The sequence below is a fragment of the Pteronotus mesoamericanus genome, unplaced genomic scaffold, assembly GCF_021234165.1.
Source record: "Pteronotus mesoamericanus isolate MK-2021 breed Mesoamerican mustached bat unplaced genomic scaffold, CSHL_Meso_final scaffold_165, whole genome shotgun sequence".
In the NCBI taxonomy this organism is placed as follows: domain Eukaryota; kingdom Metazoa; phylum Chordata; class Mammalia; order Chiroptera; family Mormoopidae; genus Pteronotus; species Pteronotus mesoamericanus.
Genome location: NW_026555307.1, coordinates 2334276 through 2353472, shown reverse-complemented (window position 1 = coordinate 2353472; position 19197 = coordinate 2334276). Strand labels below are relative to the sequence as shown.

Sequence of the window (19197 nt, the reverse complement as noted above, 5' to 3'; positions counted from 1 at the left end):
TCACCGATATGTCCCCTAGAACAAGGGATATAAAGGAAAGAATAAACAAATGGGACTCCATCAAATTAAAAAGCTTCTGCACAGCTAAAGAAAACATCAGCGAAATGAAAAGGGAATCAACCATATGGGAAAATATATTTGCCAATGACACCTCGGACAAGAACTTGATCTCCAAAATATATAAAGAACTCACACAACTTCATACCAGGAAGAAAAACAATCCAATTAAAAGATGCACAAACGACATGAACAGACACTTCTCCAAGGGGGACATACACAGGGTCCAGAGACATATGAAAAGACATTCAACATTACTAGCCATCAGAGAGAGATGCAAATTAAAATTACAATGAGATACCACCTGACACCGGCCAGAATGGCCATCATACCCAAATTAACAAACAACAAGTACTGGCGAGGCTGTGGAGAAAAGGGAACCCTAGTGCACTGTTGGTGGGAATGCAGACTAGTGCAGCCATTGTGGAAAACAGTATGGCATTTCCTCAAAAAACTAAAAATGGAACTGCCTCTTGCCCCAGCAATTCCACTACTGGGATTATACCCTAAGAATCCTGAAACACCAATTCAAACGAATCTTTGCACCACAATGTTCCTAGCAGCGTTATCTACAATAGCCAAGTGCGGGAAACAGCCTAAGTGCCCATCAGTAAATGAGTGGACCAAAATACTGTGGTACATTTACACAATGGAATACTACGCAACAGAAAGAACGAACTAACTCCTTCCCTTCGCCACAGCATGGATGGAACTGGAGAGCATTATGCTAAGTGAAATAATCCAGGTGGTGAGAGACAAATACCATATGATCTCACCTGTAAGTGGAACCTAATCAACAAAACAAATAAGCGAGCAAAATAGAATCAGAGACATGGAAATAAAGAACAAACTAAAAGTGACCAGAAGGGAGGGGAGCAGGAGATAATGGGGGAAAGAAGGGTAAGGGTCAAGGCAGGGAACATTTATAAAGGGCACATGCACAAGGACAATGGGGAGGGGGAGAATTGAATGTGGGGGGGGGCAGGGCAGGGGAGAGGAGTGGGGGAAAAATGCAGACAACTGTAATTGAACAACAGTAAAAAATGTTTTAAAAAAGAAGCTGAGTGGGAATATAAAATGGTACAGACACTTTGGAAAACAGCCTGGCAGCTCCTCAAACAATTAAACCTAGAGTGACCATATGACCCAGCAATTCCACTCCTGGGTGCCTACCCAAGAGCTATGAAAGCACACGTCCGCACAAAAACGTGTACACGAATGTTCAAGGCAGCGTTACCATAAAAGCCAAAAGGTGGGAACAACCCAAATGTCCCTCATTGGATGGCTGGATGAACTAAGTGTCGTCTAGCCATACACTGGAATATTACTCAGTATTAAAAAGGAATGAAGCTCTGACACATGACATATGGATGAACCCCCAAAACATGGTGAGTGAAAGATGCCAGTCACAAAAGGTCATGTATTACACAGTGCCATTTATATGAAATGTCCAGCACAGGCAAATCCATAGAGACAGAAAGCAGATTAGTGGTTGTCAGGGGCTGGGGGAGAGGGAAATGACCGCTAGGTATGGGGTTTCTTTCTGCGGTGCTGAAAATGTCCTACAATTGACTGTGAATACACTGGGAGTCATTAAATTGTGCCCTTTATTTTTTTTTAATTTTATTTATTTATTTTTAGAGAGAGGGGAAGGGAGAGAGAAAGAGAGGGAGAGAAACATCAATGTGTGGTCGCCTCTCACGCACCCCGTCCTGGAGACCTGGCCCACAACCCAGGCACATGCTCCGACTGGGAATCGAACCCGAGACCCTTTGGTTCACAGGCCAGCACTCAAACCACTGAGCCACACTAGCCAGGGCAAACTGTACACTTTAAACAAGTGAATTGTAAGGGATGTGAACTATAGCTCAATAAAGCTATAAAAAATAAAGCTGCGAGTTCGTGGTCCCCTCTCTGCAATTTGTGCAAAGAGCAGGCCTGGCGTGAGGCAGCTCCAGCCTTCCTTCGCCCCGGGGAGGGGTGTGGAGGCCTCTGCCCCTCCTCCCAGACATCGCAGCTGCCCTGTCCACCCTCTGCTGCCCGCACATACCCAACGCCTCTGTGTAACCACAGTCCCCCTCTTTGCCAGGCCCCTGGGGGCTCTCTCAGGATGAGTATTTCCCAGAGAGCTTCCTCAGCAGACCAGGGGCCCCTATAGCTGGGGTCTGTTTTCAAGCTGTGCCACAAACCTGTACCAAGCACCCTGAAGTCTGCCCAGAGGACCCCCAGTGGCCCGCGCAGAGGAGAAGGCTGGGTTCAGGACTCCCCACAGAACACGGCGGGGGAGTGTCCGATATCAGACGTGACATTCTCCCTAAGGGCAGGGCTGGTGCCAGGGCCCCCAGCCGGGCTGTGCAGACTCCCAGGGGTCCATGGCTACAACCAGGGGTCACAGGGAGAGAATTGGCCTTTTTTTTTTTTTTTACTACCTGAGGTGTAAACAGGCACCAGACCACTGTGGTGTATGGCCATCCTGTGACTCTGTCACCAATAGAAATGGCACGTCTCATGAGAGCGGCTGCTAACACCCTGGGATAGCGTTACCTCCAGGCCTGTCGCTGCCGGAGCAGGGCCGGAGAACTCAGGATGAACCTCACGCCCACCCTGCCGGACACCAGATCGGCCGGCCGAGGGCGGACAGGGCCAAGGACACACGGCGCCCACAGTCCCTGCCTGCCTTTGCGGCCCCACCAATGCCACTCCAAGCTTGTGCTGGCCTGGGGAAGGGACATCTGGTACTGTCCTTCATGCCCCAGAATGCTGCTGCCCAGAGCAGGTGGGGCCCGATAAATGGACTGGGGACCCTGACCTTTTCTGGGGTCTCCTACACCCCATGCTGCCTAGCTCCTCCTTCAGGTCCCTGGCCAGAGTCCCTCAGGGAACCTAGCCAGACCCCACGGCAGTCACACTGGCTCAGGGGCGGAGAGCTCCTTCCAGGCACCTGCCTCGGTCCCAGTTGCACAGGCAGGAGGGGCTGGGGCCCCCAGGCTCGCAGGCCCTCGAGGGAGGGGCCGTGTCTGTGCTGCCCCCAAGGGCCCAGCACCCCGCGGTCCGCTGGAGACCACTGCAGAGTCAGCAGTGCCCATTCTCGCCCACCTCTCCCTGTCCTGTCTTCTCAGTTTCAGGTCAAGAGGGAGACAGGGGAACGTCTGGTATTCCAGAAACTTCCCTCAGCCATCACCAAGAGTTCTTGGGGGCACCAAGAGGAGCAGGAACTGTCAAGAAAACCAGAAGAGTGGCTCGGGAGGCGGAGGCAGAGGCCGGTTTGACGGTGTGAAGGCCTGGGTGTTCCCACCTCCTTCCCAAAAGGCCCCCTGGCCCCTGGGCACTGTCCTGGCTCCAGCGGGGCCGGGCTGTCCCCACGCTGGGCATAAACGCCAGCCTCAGGTAAGGACCCCTGAGACCCCAACGAAGGGAGAGGAAACAGGTGGCGGTGGCGCCCACCAGCAGCAGACACGCTCCCCTCTTGGCTACAGTGAGGGGCCACAGCTTCATGCGGAGCTGCTCTCCGCTGCAGATGAGACTGAGGGGATCCCCACCAGAGAACGGCCCCGCTTTCCGACAGCCCATTGTTGAGAGTGACTCCCGCTCCCTTCGACCCTCCCCAAACCGCCCACCCCAGCCCAGCCCCACCCAGGCTCTTCCAGCACCCCCTCTCCTATTCCCCTGGGGAGGGTCCGCCCCGCTGCACCAAGGAGTGACCTTGACTGCTCCGCCCCGGGGGAGCTCCTGGGGGTCTTGGCGAAAGGCTCCCACATGCCTGCACCCCTGAGGGAGTTCTGGGTATTGCCACAGGGTTCCTCCTCTCTGGCCACTGTGGATGGAGAGGAAGGCCTGAAGTGGGGGCGGGGTGGGGTGGGGGGTGGCTGCTGCCTTCCTGAGGGTCAGAGGCACCAGGGCTCCGCCCACCGCCCCTGATTCCCACAAGGTCAGAATCACCTAGACAACCGTCCAGCCCAGCTTGCCCAGAAGGCAGCACTGTGTTACCTCAAAACCCCCCACACTCCAGGGACCCAGTTTCTAGTTAATGCTCCTCACGGTCTTGAGAGGGAGGCACAGGACTGGAAACTGAGGCAGGGAGGGGCACTGGAACAGTATGGGCACTCAGTGCCCCTTCCCTGTCCCCTCCCCTATATTGGAGTCTCTGTGACCTCAGACGCTGCCTCCTCCTCAGGCAACAGGGCGTGGACTTAGAGGAGAGGTGCCTGAAGGCACTCAGCCCGGGAGGCTACAGTGCAAATGAGCAAGAACTGCAGCTTCAAACAGGGTGGTGTGAGAAAGAAACCGCACGTCCCTGACAGCAAGGGCAGTTCATTCTCCCTCTCTCTCCAGCTCTCTCCTCTCTCCCCCCTCCCAGCGCCCCATCTTCACAACGCCCCCATCTTCTGCATCTACACTCCCCTCTCCATAACTCTCCTCCCCTTCCTCCCTTTTCTCCTCCCTCTCTCTGGCCTGTCTGTCCCTCCCTCCGTCCCTCCCTCCCATTTCTCTCTTCCTCTGCCTCTCCCCTGACCCCCTCCCACAGTCTTTCCACTCATCTCCTCTGGCTCGCACTTTCCTGCCTTTCCTCCCATTGCTCAGGCCTTCAGCTAATAGGACACTGTGCCTGTGAACGCTTTGTGGCCCCTGTCACCAGAGCCGCCTCCAGCCTGAGTAAACCCTAACCTCTACTATAGTTCTGCCACATTCCCTCGAGGATACACACACACACACACACACACACGCACGCACGCACGCAGTTTCCTCCAAATTTGGCCCTGCGCCCCTGATGCGGCCACTTAACCTCCACTCAGGGAGCACGAGTCCCCACTCTGTCTGCAGGGTGCTGGCACTGAAGGAGGCTCCCAGCGGGGCGGTGGGCTCGGACCTTGGTCCCCAGTGGATTTGCCTCCTGTCTTGTTTCTCCTAACGATAGAGTTCTGTGCAGGCCCAAAAGGTCAAGACAGGGCCTCCGATGCCCAGGAGGGCCTGCCCTGGAGTGTGGCCCCTGGTGCTCCGGCACAGCCCAAATCACACTGGTTCCCAGGTGGCCTTGCTCCCTCTGGCTCTGAGCGCTTAATAATGTTTCTCCTGGAGCATCTGTGATGCCCTCACCTTCGGGTCCCCGTGGGAAAGTCACTTCCCCAGGGGCTTCCTAAGCTGCCCTGGATGCCCATCCAGTCTCTCTGTTAGCCTGGCCTGGCCCCCTTTCCCATCAGCATTAAAACTTGAGGAGCCGTGTCCTCAACACAACCCCAGAGCTCTCTATTCCCTGTTGTCCCTGGAGCCAGCATTGCCTGGTACACAGCTGGTGCTTAATAAATAACCCTGTGGATCCCAGCCTCCCTGCAGATGCCATGGCTGTTCTCTCCCTTCTGGTAAAGCCCTGAATGCGGCCCATCAAAGCCTCTGCAGTGAGAGCTGGGCGGGATCACCTGACTTCTCGGCCAGTGGACGGCGGTCAGAGTTCTGTCAACTTGACACTTCCTGAGCACCTACTGTGTGCCTGGCACCGTGCTAGGTACTCAAGGGACAAGAGAAAGGTGCCCACACAGTTTATTTCAAGGAATCCACCATCCGTTGGGAGAGGTTGCATCAAACAGCCTTTGTGGGGGGTGGTCAGAAGTCGGGCACTGGAATCTAAGTCACTGGGGGTTCTACATTATATTAAAAAGAAAGAAAGAAAGAAAGAAAACCCACTCTGACTGTTGTGGCTCAGTGTGTTGGGCCTCATCCTGTAAAGCAAAAGGTTGCCAGTTTGATTCCCAGTGGGGGCCCATGCCTGGGTTTAGGGTTCAGTCCCCCAGGTTGGGGCTGTATAAGAGGCAACCAACTGATGTTTCCTTCCCTCTCTTGCTCACTCCCTTCCCCTCTCTCTAAAAGTAAATAAGTAAAATTTTTTTTAAAAAAAAAACCTTACAACTCAACAGTAAAAAGGCAAATAACCCAATTTTATAGCGGTCATGGATCTGAAGAAACATTCTCCAAAGACATACAAATGGCCAGTAAGCAGATGGAAAGATGCTTAACATTATTAGGAAAATGTAAATCTAAACCTCAGTGAGCCACCACTTCACACCCACTAGGACGGCCATGATCAAATAGACATAGTAACAGGTGTTGGTGAGGGTGCGGAGGAACTGGGATCCTCGAATGCTCTTGATGGAAATGTACAGTGGGGCAGCTGCCCTGGAAAACAGTTCCTTTAAAAGGTGAAACATATGATTCAGTAATTCCATTGGTAGATATTCACCCAAGAGAATGGGAGACATATATTCATGCAAACACTTGTACAAGGATGTCCATAACAGCACTAATTACAACAGCCCAAAGTCCATCAACTGATGAAAAGAGCAACAAAATGTGGTCCGTCCACACAATGGAATATTATTCGGTCTTAAAAAGAAATAAAGTTCTGATACATGTGACATGGATAAATGTTGAGAACATTATGTTAAATGAAAGAAATCACATATTATGATTCCATTTGTGTGAAATATCCAGAATAGGCAAATCCATAGAGACAGAAAGTAAATTAGCAGTTGTCATGGGTTATATCTCAATAAAGATGATACCAAAAAAAGTCACTGCTATACCATCTGTCTCCTCGCAGGATGCAGGCTTGATAGGGTACAACCTCTTGGACATAATAAAGAAAAGTGGGGGAAAGTGTGAAGTGCAGAATTGGGGCTCCAACCCACTGTTGGTGTTTCTTAGGTTTAAAATGAAATGACAACGGTGGCAACGATAGCGCATTTATGGAGCACCTGTGTGCTGGAGCGTCAGAAACTCTCACCTGGTCTCACACTCAGCCTTCAGGAAGAACCCATGCAGGCTCGTAACAAAGGAACTTGGATCTCAACTCAGTTCTATGCCATGTGATCCTGTGGCTTCTGAAGTGTGCCTTGGGCGAGTCCCTCTAACTCACCCACCCACTCCATCCCACCCCACCTGGTCTCCTGTCGGTGAACGGGCAGGCACACTGTCCTATGGGCCTGGCCTCATCAAGTGGCGGGGCAGTAAGATAGCGCATGCCCCAAGCCAAGCAAGTGCTGAGTCTCTGTCCTATCTCTGCCCCACTTGTCCCCCCCCACATCCCACCAGGTACAATGTCACCCTTGATCTGACTACATCTTCCACCGCCCAGCTCAAATCAGCCATGCCCCTTGGCCCTCCCCGCCAGCGAAGCTGCCTCCCCGCCACTACCACCTAGGAGCAGGATGGTGCCCGCATTTAGATCTAGACTTGCAACCCCCTCCACACCCGCACCCTCGCCTGGTCGCAGGCAGCTTGCCGCGTGACTCTCAGTCCCACACCCACTCCTCCCCCAGGGTGGCCTCTCTCTTAAAGAGGAGCCAGCTGTCCTGGGCTCTGTCCTCCTGCTCGGCCCCCCTGCAAGCTCTCAGGGTTCTGGGGTTCCCCACCCACTGCCCTCATCCAGACCCAGGCCATCACCCCCTCCCCCCTGGACACTTGCTCCCCCAGGCTCCCCTCAGCATCAGTCTTCCCCCCATTTCCTTCCCCACCCAGCAGCAAAGGTGGTTGTCTAAAAACAAGGCCCAGCCAGTACACTCCTGGGCATTTATTCCAGAGAAATGAATGCTTACGCTCACACAAAAGGCTCCACACGGAAGTCTGCAGCAGCTGATTCCCAACAGCCCCAAACGAGACATACCCAGGTACCCCTGGCCCGGTGGCTGTTAAACACATGGCGGCCCACCAGCACCACGGAGTACTAGGCAGCAATGAAAAGGAGTGAATGACTGATACAGCAATGACCTGGATGAATCTCCAAAGAAACACGGTGAATTAAAAAAGCCAACTCCAGAGATTAGTCAGCATATGATTCCATTTATAGAACATTCTTGAAATGGAGGGCAGGTCAGGGGGCGGCCAGGGGTGAGGAGGTACAGGGGTGAGAGGGAGGCGGGCACGGCTATAAAAGGATGAGTGGGGGAGCCTTGTGGTGATGGAACATTCTGTGTGGGACTGTATCGGTGTCAGTATCCTGGCTGTGACATTGTACTAGAGGTTTTCAAAGATGTTATCATTGGGGGAAGCTAGGTGGAAACCACAGGGGATTTCTCTGTATTGTTTCTCACACCTGCATGTGAATCTATAATCATCTCAAAATAAAAAAAGCTTAATTAGAAAAACACAAGTGTTTCTGTTTTTCAAAACAGATAGTGTTGCTGCCCTGCTTAAATTGTTCAGTGTCTTTCCATGGCCTCCGGACAAAATCCAAAGTCCCTCCCGTAGCCTGGAAGGTCTCTGTGCTCAGACCCCCAACCTCCTCCCCCTTGGCCTGCTGCAGCCATGTGATTCTTCCTTTGGGTCCTGGAACAAGCCAAGCTTGTTCCGGCCTCTGAGCCTTTGCACATGCTGTTCTGCCTCCCTGCACGTCCTTTCTCCCATGCTCCACACAACTCACATCCTCCGGCTTTCCACTGACTCACATGCATCATTCGTTGTCCAGCCTTGACTTCCAGAGCACCGCCCCCTGCCCTCCCTTTGCCCCCACTACAGGTGCTGTGGCCAAACTACAGGGCACAGGGAACAACCCTGCAGACTGGGTCTCTGTCCTCTAGGAGCTTCCAGTCCAAGGGGAGGAGACAGCCCAGGAGCCACTAATCACAGTACCCAGGAGCACGCACAACAATGGAGGGCCCAGAGGCACTGCAGAGGGCGGAGGAGGGATGCCCTACACCTGGCAAACCCACCAATACCCGACACCATCCTCGCCAAAGTGCATTTCAACTACTGCTCCCCTCTGTCCCCAGTCTACCCATAAGCAGCTAGGCCTCTGAACTCAACAGTGAACAACCAAACGGCCAGGGGCGGGGCCCCAGAAAGGTTATGCACAACAGGTAGCGGGACAGTCTCCAGCTTGGCACGGGGGTACCTGCTCATGACCCCTTGGCTTTGCTTTTACTACCAGCCCCCAAGAAAGGTGAGGGTATGACAGCTGTCTACCAGGGAGCACCCTTCCACCCCATATTTCTGGGGGAGCCTCCTGTCTCCCTTAATTCCTGAAATCCTCTCCACTGAAAAGCCTTCCTGGGCTTCCCTACAGTCAGACTGCTACCCCCTATACCTAGAAATGCCTTCTCTCTCTCATAGCGGCCCTCATCCCTGTGGCATGGCCCAGCTGGGAGGGGCACAGGTGCTGCTCAAGGTGTGTCCTCAGGACCCCCTGCATCAGGTGTGTGATCCTGCTGTAAACTCCTGAGCTCCCTCCTGAGGAGCCTGTCCGGAGGCCAGGGCTGGGCAGTTCAGACTGGTGACTACACGCTGCTGAGCCCCTGTTCCCACATGGCCCGCTCTGCCTGCTCCTGGGCGTTGCTTGGACCACAGGCCTCCAGGAGCCCGCTGGCTCCGCCCTCCTCCCATCTCCCGCTTGCTGTGCTCACTGAGATCCATCTCTGCACATTTAGGCACCTGTGGAGAATGGAAAGGCTCCTATCCTGGGGTCCATGGATAAGTCCCAGGTAACCCAGTAAGTGTCTACAAAACATTGCAGGTGTGCAGGGACATGCATGTGTCCTGGGAGGGGACCCACAGCTTCATCACACTCTCAGAGGGGCCTGGAAAAACACACAACTTTATGGATGGCTGGGGAAAGGCCCATCAAAGGCCAGGTTTAGAAGAGCATGGTATCACCTTTCTCTGCCTCTCCTGCACTGTTTGGCCCTGGTCTTCTCTCCAGGCCTCTCAGTTTCCTCATCTGCCAAACAAGTAAGTGTCTGAAATAATGGCTCCACTACCACATGCTGGAGACAGTTCTGGCGCCCGTTGAGCCCCACCATCCACAAATAACCTCTTCAAGCCATACGACCCTGTAAGCGTCACTTTTCTCATCTCTTAAATGGGAATACATGGCTATCTAAAAGCACTGTTTTACGGAATAAAAGAAATAACATTTATGGTAAAGTGCTGTACAGAGCGAAGTGGACATTTAAAAACTGTATCCTTCTTTCAAAGGAACCTCCCTCCTTAGCTCTGTGATTCTAGGTTTCACTTGCGTGTCTTGGAGCACTTTCAAAGTGAAGTGTGTGAGGCACTGCAGTAAGCCAAATAGTGACCGCCCCCCAAAAAACGATACACCGGCATCCTAACCCCTGGTACCTGTTAATTTGCCCCTTATAGATGCAGTGAAGTTAAAGATCTTGAGATGAGCTCATCCTGGCTTTTGGCTGGGCCCTACATCCAATGACAAGTGTCCTGATAAGACAGGAAGAGGAGACGGCACAGACACAGAGGAGAAGGCCACGTGGTGATAAAGGCAGAAACATAACAGTACTTTTCCTTACTGTACTATAGCTGTTGTGCTTGGAAACTTTCTAGTCAATTTCAGTTTTTTAATTGAAGCACAACATTAATGTCATGAGCCGTCTGACCCAGAGTTTGAAAACCTCTGTCTAGAGCAGCGACTCTTGGCCCTGGCTGCCGTAATCACACACGCAGGCTGGGTGCCCCCTCCCCGATGCCGGCTAGAGTGCTGGTGGATGGAACCCCAGATGCATCCCGGTGATTCTGACGTGCAGCTGAGGATGCTCTGGAAGAGAAGCCCTCAACCTGAGCTGCACGCTAGAGTACCTGGACAGTTTACAAAAGACCCCCAGTGACAGACTGCATGCAGACCACCTCATGCAGCCCAGGCATCAGCATTTTTCAAAGCTCCCGGATGACTTCATGCACGGACAAGAACGGAACTGGTGTGCGAGAGCAGTGGTCCCCACACTTGAAACCCCTGGGCATCTTCCCAGCACTCGGACTCTCAGCCTGGAGGCCTGCATTGGGGACGGAGAGTCTGCATTTGTAACTGTCTCCCAGGGGACCATCCACGGTGATTCTACTGGGCAACAAGGTTAACAGGCATTAGCCTAGAGCCATGCTTCTAAAGGTGGGGCCCTGGACCAGCAGCATCAGCGTCCATTGAAACTTGTAAGAATCGTCAATTCCCAGGCAAGATCTCAGGGGTGGGGTCAGCAATCTGTTTCACTTGCCTTCCAGGTGATCCTGACACGCACTCAAGTTTGTGGAGCACCAGCCTAGAGTGACAGGCAGCGGCAAGCCAACAGCCTGCCCAACTCCTGTGCTCCTCCAGCTGCCCAAACTGACCCTTGATTCTTTGGGGGGACCTCCAAAGCACCAGGGGAGCCCCCCCCTCAAGGTCCCTAACATCTGTGACATTCCTGGGAAGGCAGGAGATGGCACATGTTGAGAGGGAAAGTGTTGTCATTCCGTCACAGACGTGAGAACACTGAGGCCGAGAGAGGCCAAGGCTTCTTCAAGGTCAGCAACTTTGGTCTTGGAGCAACAGCTGCCCTGCCCACCCTCCCAGATTCAACTCAGGTGCCCCCTCCCCTCGGTACCCCTGCTGCTTACTCAAGGATGCACACACTCCGTTCCCATCTCAGAACTCTCACCTGTGGTAGTTCCATGCCAGATCCCCAAAGTCTGGCTTGAGAAACCCCTAATTATTTCACATTTTAGTTTTGCATCCAGACTGCATTTTTTGGGGGTAGAAGTCATGTCATCCTTTTACTTATATTTTATTTTTTATTTACCTTTTCCTACATTACTGCAAACTATGTACCACATACATAGTGCTATATAGACTGAGTATCTGTGTCCCCAAAATTCACATACTGAAATCCAAACTCCCAATGTAATAGTATTAGGAAGGAACTCAACTTTCTTAGAAAAAACTGACAGGACTGGAGTGAAAAACAGGCAAACACCCCTAGGGGTCATGAAGGGGGAACCCCCAGAAGTGGCATTAGTGCCCTTATAAAAGGGATCCTAGAAAGCTCCTTTGTCCCTTCCACCATGTGAGGACACAAAGAAGTTGGCAGTCTGCAGCCTAGAAGAGGGTCTTCACCAAACACCAAATTTGTCAGCACTCTGGTCTTAAACTTCCAGCCTTGTGAGAAATGAATGTCTGTTGTTTATAAGCCCCCAGCAGGTGGGGTCTGTTAGAGCAGCCTGAACGGACTGGCACACAGAGTATGTGCTCAGCAAATATTCCCAGGTTACTTCACTGAAAGTGGAGCTGAGCTTTTCTGTTTTTATGCCTTGAATATAGTAGGAATCAGTAAATGTTTCTCAATGACTGAATGAATTAAACCAAGGAAAAGGTAGCAGTAAAGAGAAAGAAAGTGAGTAGATGAAAGGGTATTTTCTGCTCATCTTTGCTAGCACTTTGTAATGAATGCTTCTCTTTAAATAATGCTCCAAAAATGTCTTCTGATCATGACTGGTTTGCACCATTAGAATATTATTACTCTATTATTCATTGTATTCAACACCATCTATCTTACTCAGGTAAAAGGCTGGCAGAGACCCTTATGAGCAATGGCAGAGCCAATAACAAAACAGAACTGACCAAAGAATTCTAACAGTGATGCTTTAAAGAGAGTTTTAAATTTTCCCTTTAATGTCTATGTCCAGTTCTAAGTTCTTACAATGAGATGGACGTATGAAATGATGACGGTGAATGAAATGATCAAATACTATTGCATTTCCCAGTTCATTCATTCCACATATATTTATTGAGTGGCCACTAGATGCTGGCACTATTTTAGTCCCTGGACACACAGCAGTGACCGGCATAAACAACATATCCCTTCCTGTAACCAGCTCTCTTGCACTCCACCAGCACTGTCCAATACGGTACCATCACTAGTCACATGTGGCTACTGAGCACCTGAAATGTGACCAGTATGTGTGTGAGGCTGAGGCACTGAGTTTATCAACTCTATTTCATTTTAACTCATTTAAATTTAAATGCCAATAGCCACATGGGGCCAGCCACTGCATTGGGCAGGGTTGGTCTCTATGACTAATCCATTGATGCCAATTTAAAGAGAAAGATGGTAAAAGTCTTTCACTGGTGCTATAGACAAGATCACTCCTTTGACTTCTTTTGGTTGTGCTCTTATAGCCTCTGCAAGCCCCATGGAAACAGGGCACATACAACGTGGGGCAGAAGTAAACCTCGGACTTCAGAGCAACTTCTACACATCTTACTAAAGGACCCCACGCCAAACTCGTCTACTCCAGCTGGGGGAGGCTCTCCCAATTCAGCAGGGCACACCAGGAAGGCACTCAACTTTTCTAGAAAAGACTGACAGGATTGGGGTGAAAAATAGGCAAACACCCCCGGGGTGGTGTTTCTTGGAGTAAGGAACCCACATACTGACAGAAGGAGAGCGGGCAACTTCTGATGGCCAAGTGCGCAGGAGGTGTCAGAGCCAGGCGGGCACTGGCCAGGAGACGTGGTTTGGCTGGAAGAGGTGGCCTGGCAAGAATCAGAGCAAAGCCAGCGGCCCAGGCAGGATTTGTGGGGCGCTCTCCAAGGTGCTGAAGAGACTCCTCTCTCCTAAAGGAAAACAAGTGGACCCCGGGGGAGCGAGCTCCTTGGTCTAAACTGCACAGCCTGTGTGTGGCAATGCCAGAACCCCCAGAACCCCGCAGCACTCCCCTCCCTCTACCACGTGGCCTCTCACAAAGCAAACTACAAATTGGGGGAGCGGCTCATCCAGGAGGGGGTGGACCATTGTAGAGAATTAAAACAAACACCACTCTTCTTGTAGTGCTCACAACTCTGAATATCTTGTTGTCATTTAAGGACATGATGAGCTTTATATGCAAAATTGCCAGCTCAGAGTTGGTAGCTAGTTATCTTTACAGTAGTAGAGGCCTGGAGGAAATTGAGGAAGAAGAGAGTCATGATGAAAAATAGCAGAGGCTCCTGGCCCTCCCTCTACAGCCACTATCGCCCTTTGTTTTTCCAGGGTCTTCCTCTCTCCAGCCAGAGGGGCCCCATGCCCCTTCCCTCAGGTTAGCTGCATTAACTGTTAATGTCAGCTAGGGGCTACTCACTAACGCTGGGCAGAGCGGCTATTTTCGGAGGGTGCTGATCCTCACTTCCTCACCAGCTCTGTTAGGCTTCCTAATATAAAGCCCGTCAAATTGCTCCAGGGCTGCGCTGGGTGAGGGAGTCTTCAGTAACACTTCTTTCTCGGCTATTATTGGCAACAAAGAACTAGTTATTTGCCTTTTTCTTCTCCTTTCACCTCATGAAGCCTTCTCCCTCCCCAAAGTGGCTGAAAGAGAATTTCTGAGGAGATGCTTTTATCTCCCACAGTTGAGTGCTCAATTCTTTTTATTTCTAGGAGTTCCGGTGGGCATAATATGAGGATGGTCCCACTTCCTCCTAATCTGGGCATTTGGATTTAAAAAATTTACTTTCACATATCTATTGCTAAGCACTAAAAATATGCTCAACGGTTGTTTCTTGTGTTTGAATAAAGGGTTTCACCCCTTACAAGGGGCACAGCCTGCATAAGCGTATACTTAAAGTGGAAACGAAGCCTTCCGCTCCATCTGTAATCTGAGCCCTCCTCTAGGGCTGGCGCTCTCCCTTTACAGGGATGGCTGCTTCTCAGGAGCAGGAATCGGTAGGGATTGGAGTACATGGCCAGAGAACAAAGCTGGGAGGGTGCACGTGGCTGTGTTTTGGGGGACAGGATGGAAAACGTCTCTGGGTGACAGGGGTACTGTGCGCCTGTGCGCGCAGGCGCCGGGGGATCCGAATTTCAACTGTGGGCGTGTGTGATTTGTGTGGGTGGAGGGATCTGGGCGGGTGAACGGAATCTGTGTATGAGGGGGAGAGGCCGGGTGTGTGAGATGACTCACATCTTTCAGCCTGTGGGAGGGTTTATTTGCCGGGGTAACTTTTGGTCCCAGGGGTCCTTATGCACACAGCACCCAGGAGGAAATATTTACCTGTGCAGCTTAGCGCAGGGGGCCAGCACGTGGAGAAGAGGAGATGCGACCGGTGGGACCCAAGTGGGGGCGTCTGAGTGTGTGTGTCTGCGAATGTGCCCTTGCCTACAACTCTGGGCTGCTGCACCCAGAAGGGAAGGATGGGTGTGGAGGAAGAGGGAGGAACAAGGAGGTAGTTTTGAACGAGGCAGTTTAGAAAGAGGTGTTCCACACAAATGCACAGGCTCTGGAATGGCCACCCTGAGAGTGAATCCGGGCGTGGCCCAACACCCATCTGCCTTCTCTGAGCCTCCACTTCCCAACATGGGAAATGGGGGGAACGATCCTGGAGAGGTATAGGAATTAAGTGCTATATTTCACACAAACACCTGCTCCATGCCCTGCACACGGGAGGTATTTAGTATTGCCATTTATTATCCTTTTCAAAATCATCACCATCATGTCTAGCTATGGGTTCTATAAAATAATCATTACACGTGACATATACTGCATGTGAACTATAATAAAAAATAGTCATAAATAATAATGAATGCTTACTGGAAGAGCCATGTACGCCACCTCAATCAATCCCCACAGGAATTCTTATCAGCCCTTTGAACAGGTGAAGAAACAGAAGCTCAGAGAAGTTAAGTAACTTGCCCAAGGTCACAAAGCAAAGGCACAGCTGGGATTCAAGCACAACAGCTGTAAACTCGGCAGCATGCGCTGTCACCCCACAGCCCCAGCCTCACCATTTCTGTGGAGTCACCAACAGACTGGGGAAGCTGCTCAGCTCGTTTCAATGAGCAATACCTGCCTTGCGCTCATGGGAGGATGAACCTGAAGGAGGAGGAGTTGGCAGAAGTGTCGCCAGTTGAAATGGATTCCATACCAATTCCAGCTAAATGTGGAATACATTTGCCGTTTGTGCATTATTCATGAATATCACTGTTTTCCCAAGTCAGCACTGGGAGCTGGGCTGAAGTTTGGGAGCTTTGCTGATGCCTGCCCAACATTCCCATCCCTTGTGCTCAGGAAAAGTTGGTTTAGACCTTCAACTCATTCAAGGCTCTGCCCTCCCCGAAGGAAGACCCATCACAGCCCACCAGCTGACTGGGGAGAAAGTGTAGAGGACCACTGTTTTGTTCCAGCAGATTATGACACCCCACTTTAGCTCTGCTCGCTTGATGGACTGCTCAAAGGCACACATTCTCCACAGTCACCTCCTTCCTCATGAGAAGTGGAGGCTGTGTTGCAGCAAAGTGGCCCCTGATGTCTGGGCTTGATTATCCCAGGCTAGAAGGGTCAGTTCGATTTCCCGCTATGCCATGTTGCAAACCAAAAGGCCCTGGTGCCCTGCATCTGTGTGTCTGCTTCTGCTGGCATACAGGTGGTGTGACGAGGACAGATTGGGGTTCAAACCCTCGACTCTGCCACAAAAGGCAGGGAGCCTGGCTCCTGGGCCTCGCTACCTGCATCTGTAAAATGGACATGAGTCCCTCCATCACATGACGCTCAAGCAAGAAGATGCAGAGGGGAAGTCCTTTAGGGAGCTAACCACTGCTTAGCTGTTAGGATCGGGTATAGAGACTCAAGGACATAAATCCAATAAAAGAAGCGTTTCTCACATCAACATGTCAGACCCTAAACGCATGGCCAGCCATGGAATCAGATCCTCTCTTCCCCCAGCAATCACCATGTGATTACCACCCTTCCTTCTAAAACAGAAGCTCCGTGAAGGCAAAGGTTTGTCTGCTTTGCTCACTACTATTTGCCCCGAGTCCAGAGCACCTACTCATTGGAGGCACTCAGTAGATATTTGTTGAATGAAGGACAGAATTCTTCAGGCCACTGAAGATGTCCCGGGAAGGTGGGCAGCCTGGGGTGCTATACGTCACCCTCAGGTATTCCGAGGAGTTCCTGACTCCTTTCCTCCACATGTTCCTATGTGAGGCCCTCTGCACAGGACCACAAAGTCACTCTCCTGGCTCAGGCACAGCTAGGAGCACCTCTGGAGGGACAGATCTGCAGAGCAGCCGGGCCAAAGCCCAGAGGTGACAACTGCCCCTGGGCTCCCAAAGCTTCCAGCTGGGAGCGCCAGGCTGCTCAACCGCCCACCTCAGCCACCCACACCTGCTGCCCAGGCCTCGCAGTGCCTGCACATGGGTGCGCGCGCACACAAACACACACCCACGACCTGGAACCCAGCAGGTCGGTCTGCTCGCCTGGCCCCCATGGCCCAGGTTCAGGAAACTCTCCAACCTGATCAGTGAAAACAACAGCAGCACAGTGGAGGCCGCCTGGGACCAGGGCTGGGCAGGGCTATGACAGGCAGGGGCATTATATAATTAACTGCCCCCACGCCTCCTCCCCTTTGAGGAATAATGAACCCTGCCTCTCAGTTGCATAAGCCAAAATAATAATTACTCTCCAGCCCTCTGTCACTCCTGGATGTGGCCGGGGAGCAGGTGTTTAGCACTTGCTTCATGCGACTTGGAGAGAGCGAGCAGGCAGGGAGAAGTCCACACATACACTCATGATTTCTATGGCCACCAGAAGCATACAAGTCACTGCTGTGCCCCACTGCATGCCTCAAAAATTACTACCGCTTCTGAGAATGAGCTCCCAGACTGGGGCACGGGCGGGGGGAGTAGCAGCAGAGAGCTGGCTTGTTTGGGGTCTGGCTTCCAGGAACAGTAAATGCTCCATGCCTCTCTGATGCACCAAGGAGTGGATACTAGAGTGTCTGGGACAGGGGGGTAGCAGCAAGGCCAGCAGGGCTCCCTGAACGGAAATCTTACAGCCGTGGTAGGCAGCTGGTGGACAGCTCCCTGATTTCCTGCACCAGCTCAACCCTGAATGTGGTGGCATCTTAGAATGAAGGCACAGACCATTCCCTGAACTAATGGGGAAAATGATTCAGCCACTGAACGGTGAGATTCCTGGGCTCTTGCTAAACAGATGGGCCTCCCTCCCTCTCTGCCTTCAGCAGCCTTCTCTGACAGCGCTAGCCCATGTCCAACCACCTAGAAGTTTATTGCCTTGTTGTGTTGGTTTGGGTTCATGTCCCCCGCCTCTAGCTCTCCTAATTGCTCCCCTTCCATTGGCTTGGGTTGATCAGGTCTCAGGGAGGCCCTTTGGCACCGCAGGAAAGCAAGAAGCAAAGCTGGGGCCTGACTCCTGGAGGCCCACACCAAGGGAGCTCTGTCAACAAGGGGAAGGGGGCCTCTTCCAGCCCCCGGCTACCCTCAGTGGGTCCCAGAGGAGGCCCTGGGCCCAGTCTGGCCTTTCTGTAAGTCTCTGGCCTGCTCTTGGTTGATGCACAGACACTGCTCAGCTCTGCAGCTCCAGGGCCTGGCTCTGCTCCTGGAAAGCCCCCAACACCCTTCAGCTGGCACAGGGGTGCTATCCCCCACCAAGCAGTGGGGCAACCTGTAGCCAGGGCAGCCGGGCCTCCAGGGAACCCCGGGAAATGCCCAGGTGCCGTGGGCCCCACTGGAGGGAGAAGCTCAACTTCCCCAGAGATAAACAGAAGAGGCAAGAGAAGGTCCCTCCTCCGCCCAGCCCCCGGCCCGCCCGCACCAGCGCACCTACCTCCATCCGAGTAGGTCTCGGTGCCGTAGCCGTCCTGCAGCCCGTTGCTCCAGGTCCCTTCGTACTTGGCCCCGTTGCCCGTGCACTCCCGCACCCCGTAGCGCCCCTTAAATCCGTGCGTCCACTCGCCCTTGTACACCCACTTCCCCTTGCTCTCCAGGCCGATGCCGTGGCGCTTGCCCTGCGCCCAAGTGCCCTGGTACGTGTTGCCGCTGGGCCAGGTGTAGACGCCCAGTACCTCGAAGCCGTGGCTCCACGAACCGGTGTATTCGCCCTGGCCCTTGGGGCCGGTGCAGACGCCATGGCCGTGCGCCTTGCCGTCCTCCCAGCCTCCACAGTAGGACCCTCCATCGTCAAAATTAAACCTACCCCCACTGGACATGCATGTAACTCGGTTTGCAAATCCCGCAAACGGTGAAAAAAAAAAAAATAAGGCTATCAACAAACCGGATTCTTGGTTGGCTGGCTGGTTTTGTTTTGCTATTTTTTTTTTTTTTAAAGAAAGAATGGAGAAAGCAAAAAACACAGCGAGCAGATCCCGAGCGGCGGGCGGCCGCGGCGCCGGCTTCGGTGGAATTTAAGTCAATCGGGGGCGATTATTCATTTTCGAGCTGCGCCGCGGAGCCTGACCAGCGTCTCGCGCTCCCGCTGGAGACAGGACCGGAGGGGAGGAGGGAGGGGGAGGGGAGGGGAGGGGAGGGGGAGGGAGGGGGCAGGAGCAGCAGTGCTGGTGCAAACGGCTCCACCTCAGCGCGAAGTGCCCCTCAGAGGCGAGCCCGCGGGGCTGGCCACGCA

General features: G+C 52.6%; 1 protein-coding gene across 1 annotated transcript in view; it reads right to left on the bottom strand.

Moving 5' to 3' along the window:
• The window catches only part of JPH3 (junctophilin 3), a 93110-nt gene extending 74122 nt beyond the window's left edge, over window positions 1-18988 (bottom strand). Inside the window, exon 1 of the mRNA XM_054588937.1 lies at window positions 18403-18988. Coding sequence (XP_054444912.1) covers window positions 18403-18784 — 382 coding nt within the window. The 5' untranslated portion in view covers window positions 18785-18988. The remainder of the gene's footprint in view (window positions 1-18402) is intronic.
• Between the last annotated feature and the right edge of the window lie 209 nt (window positions 18989-19197).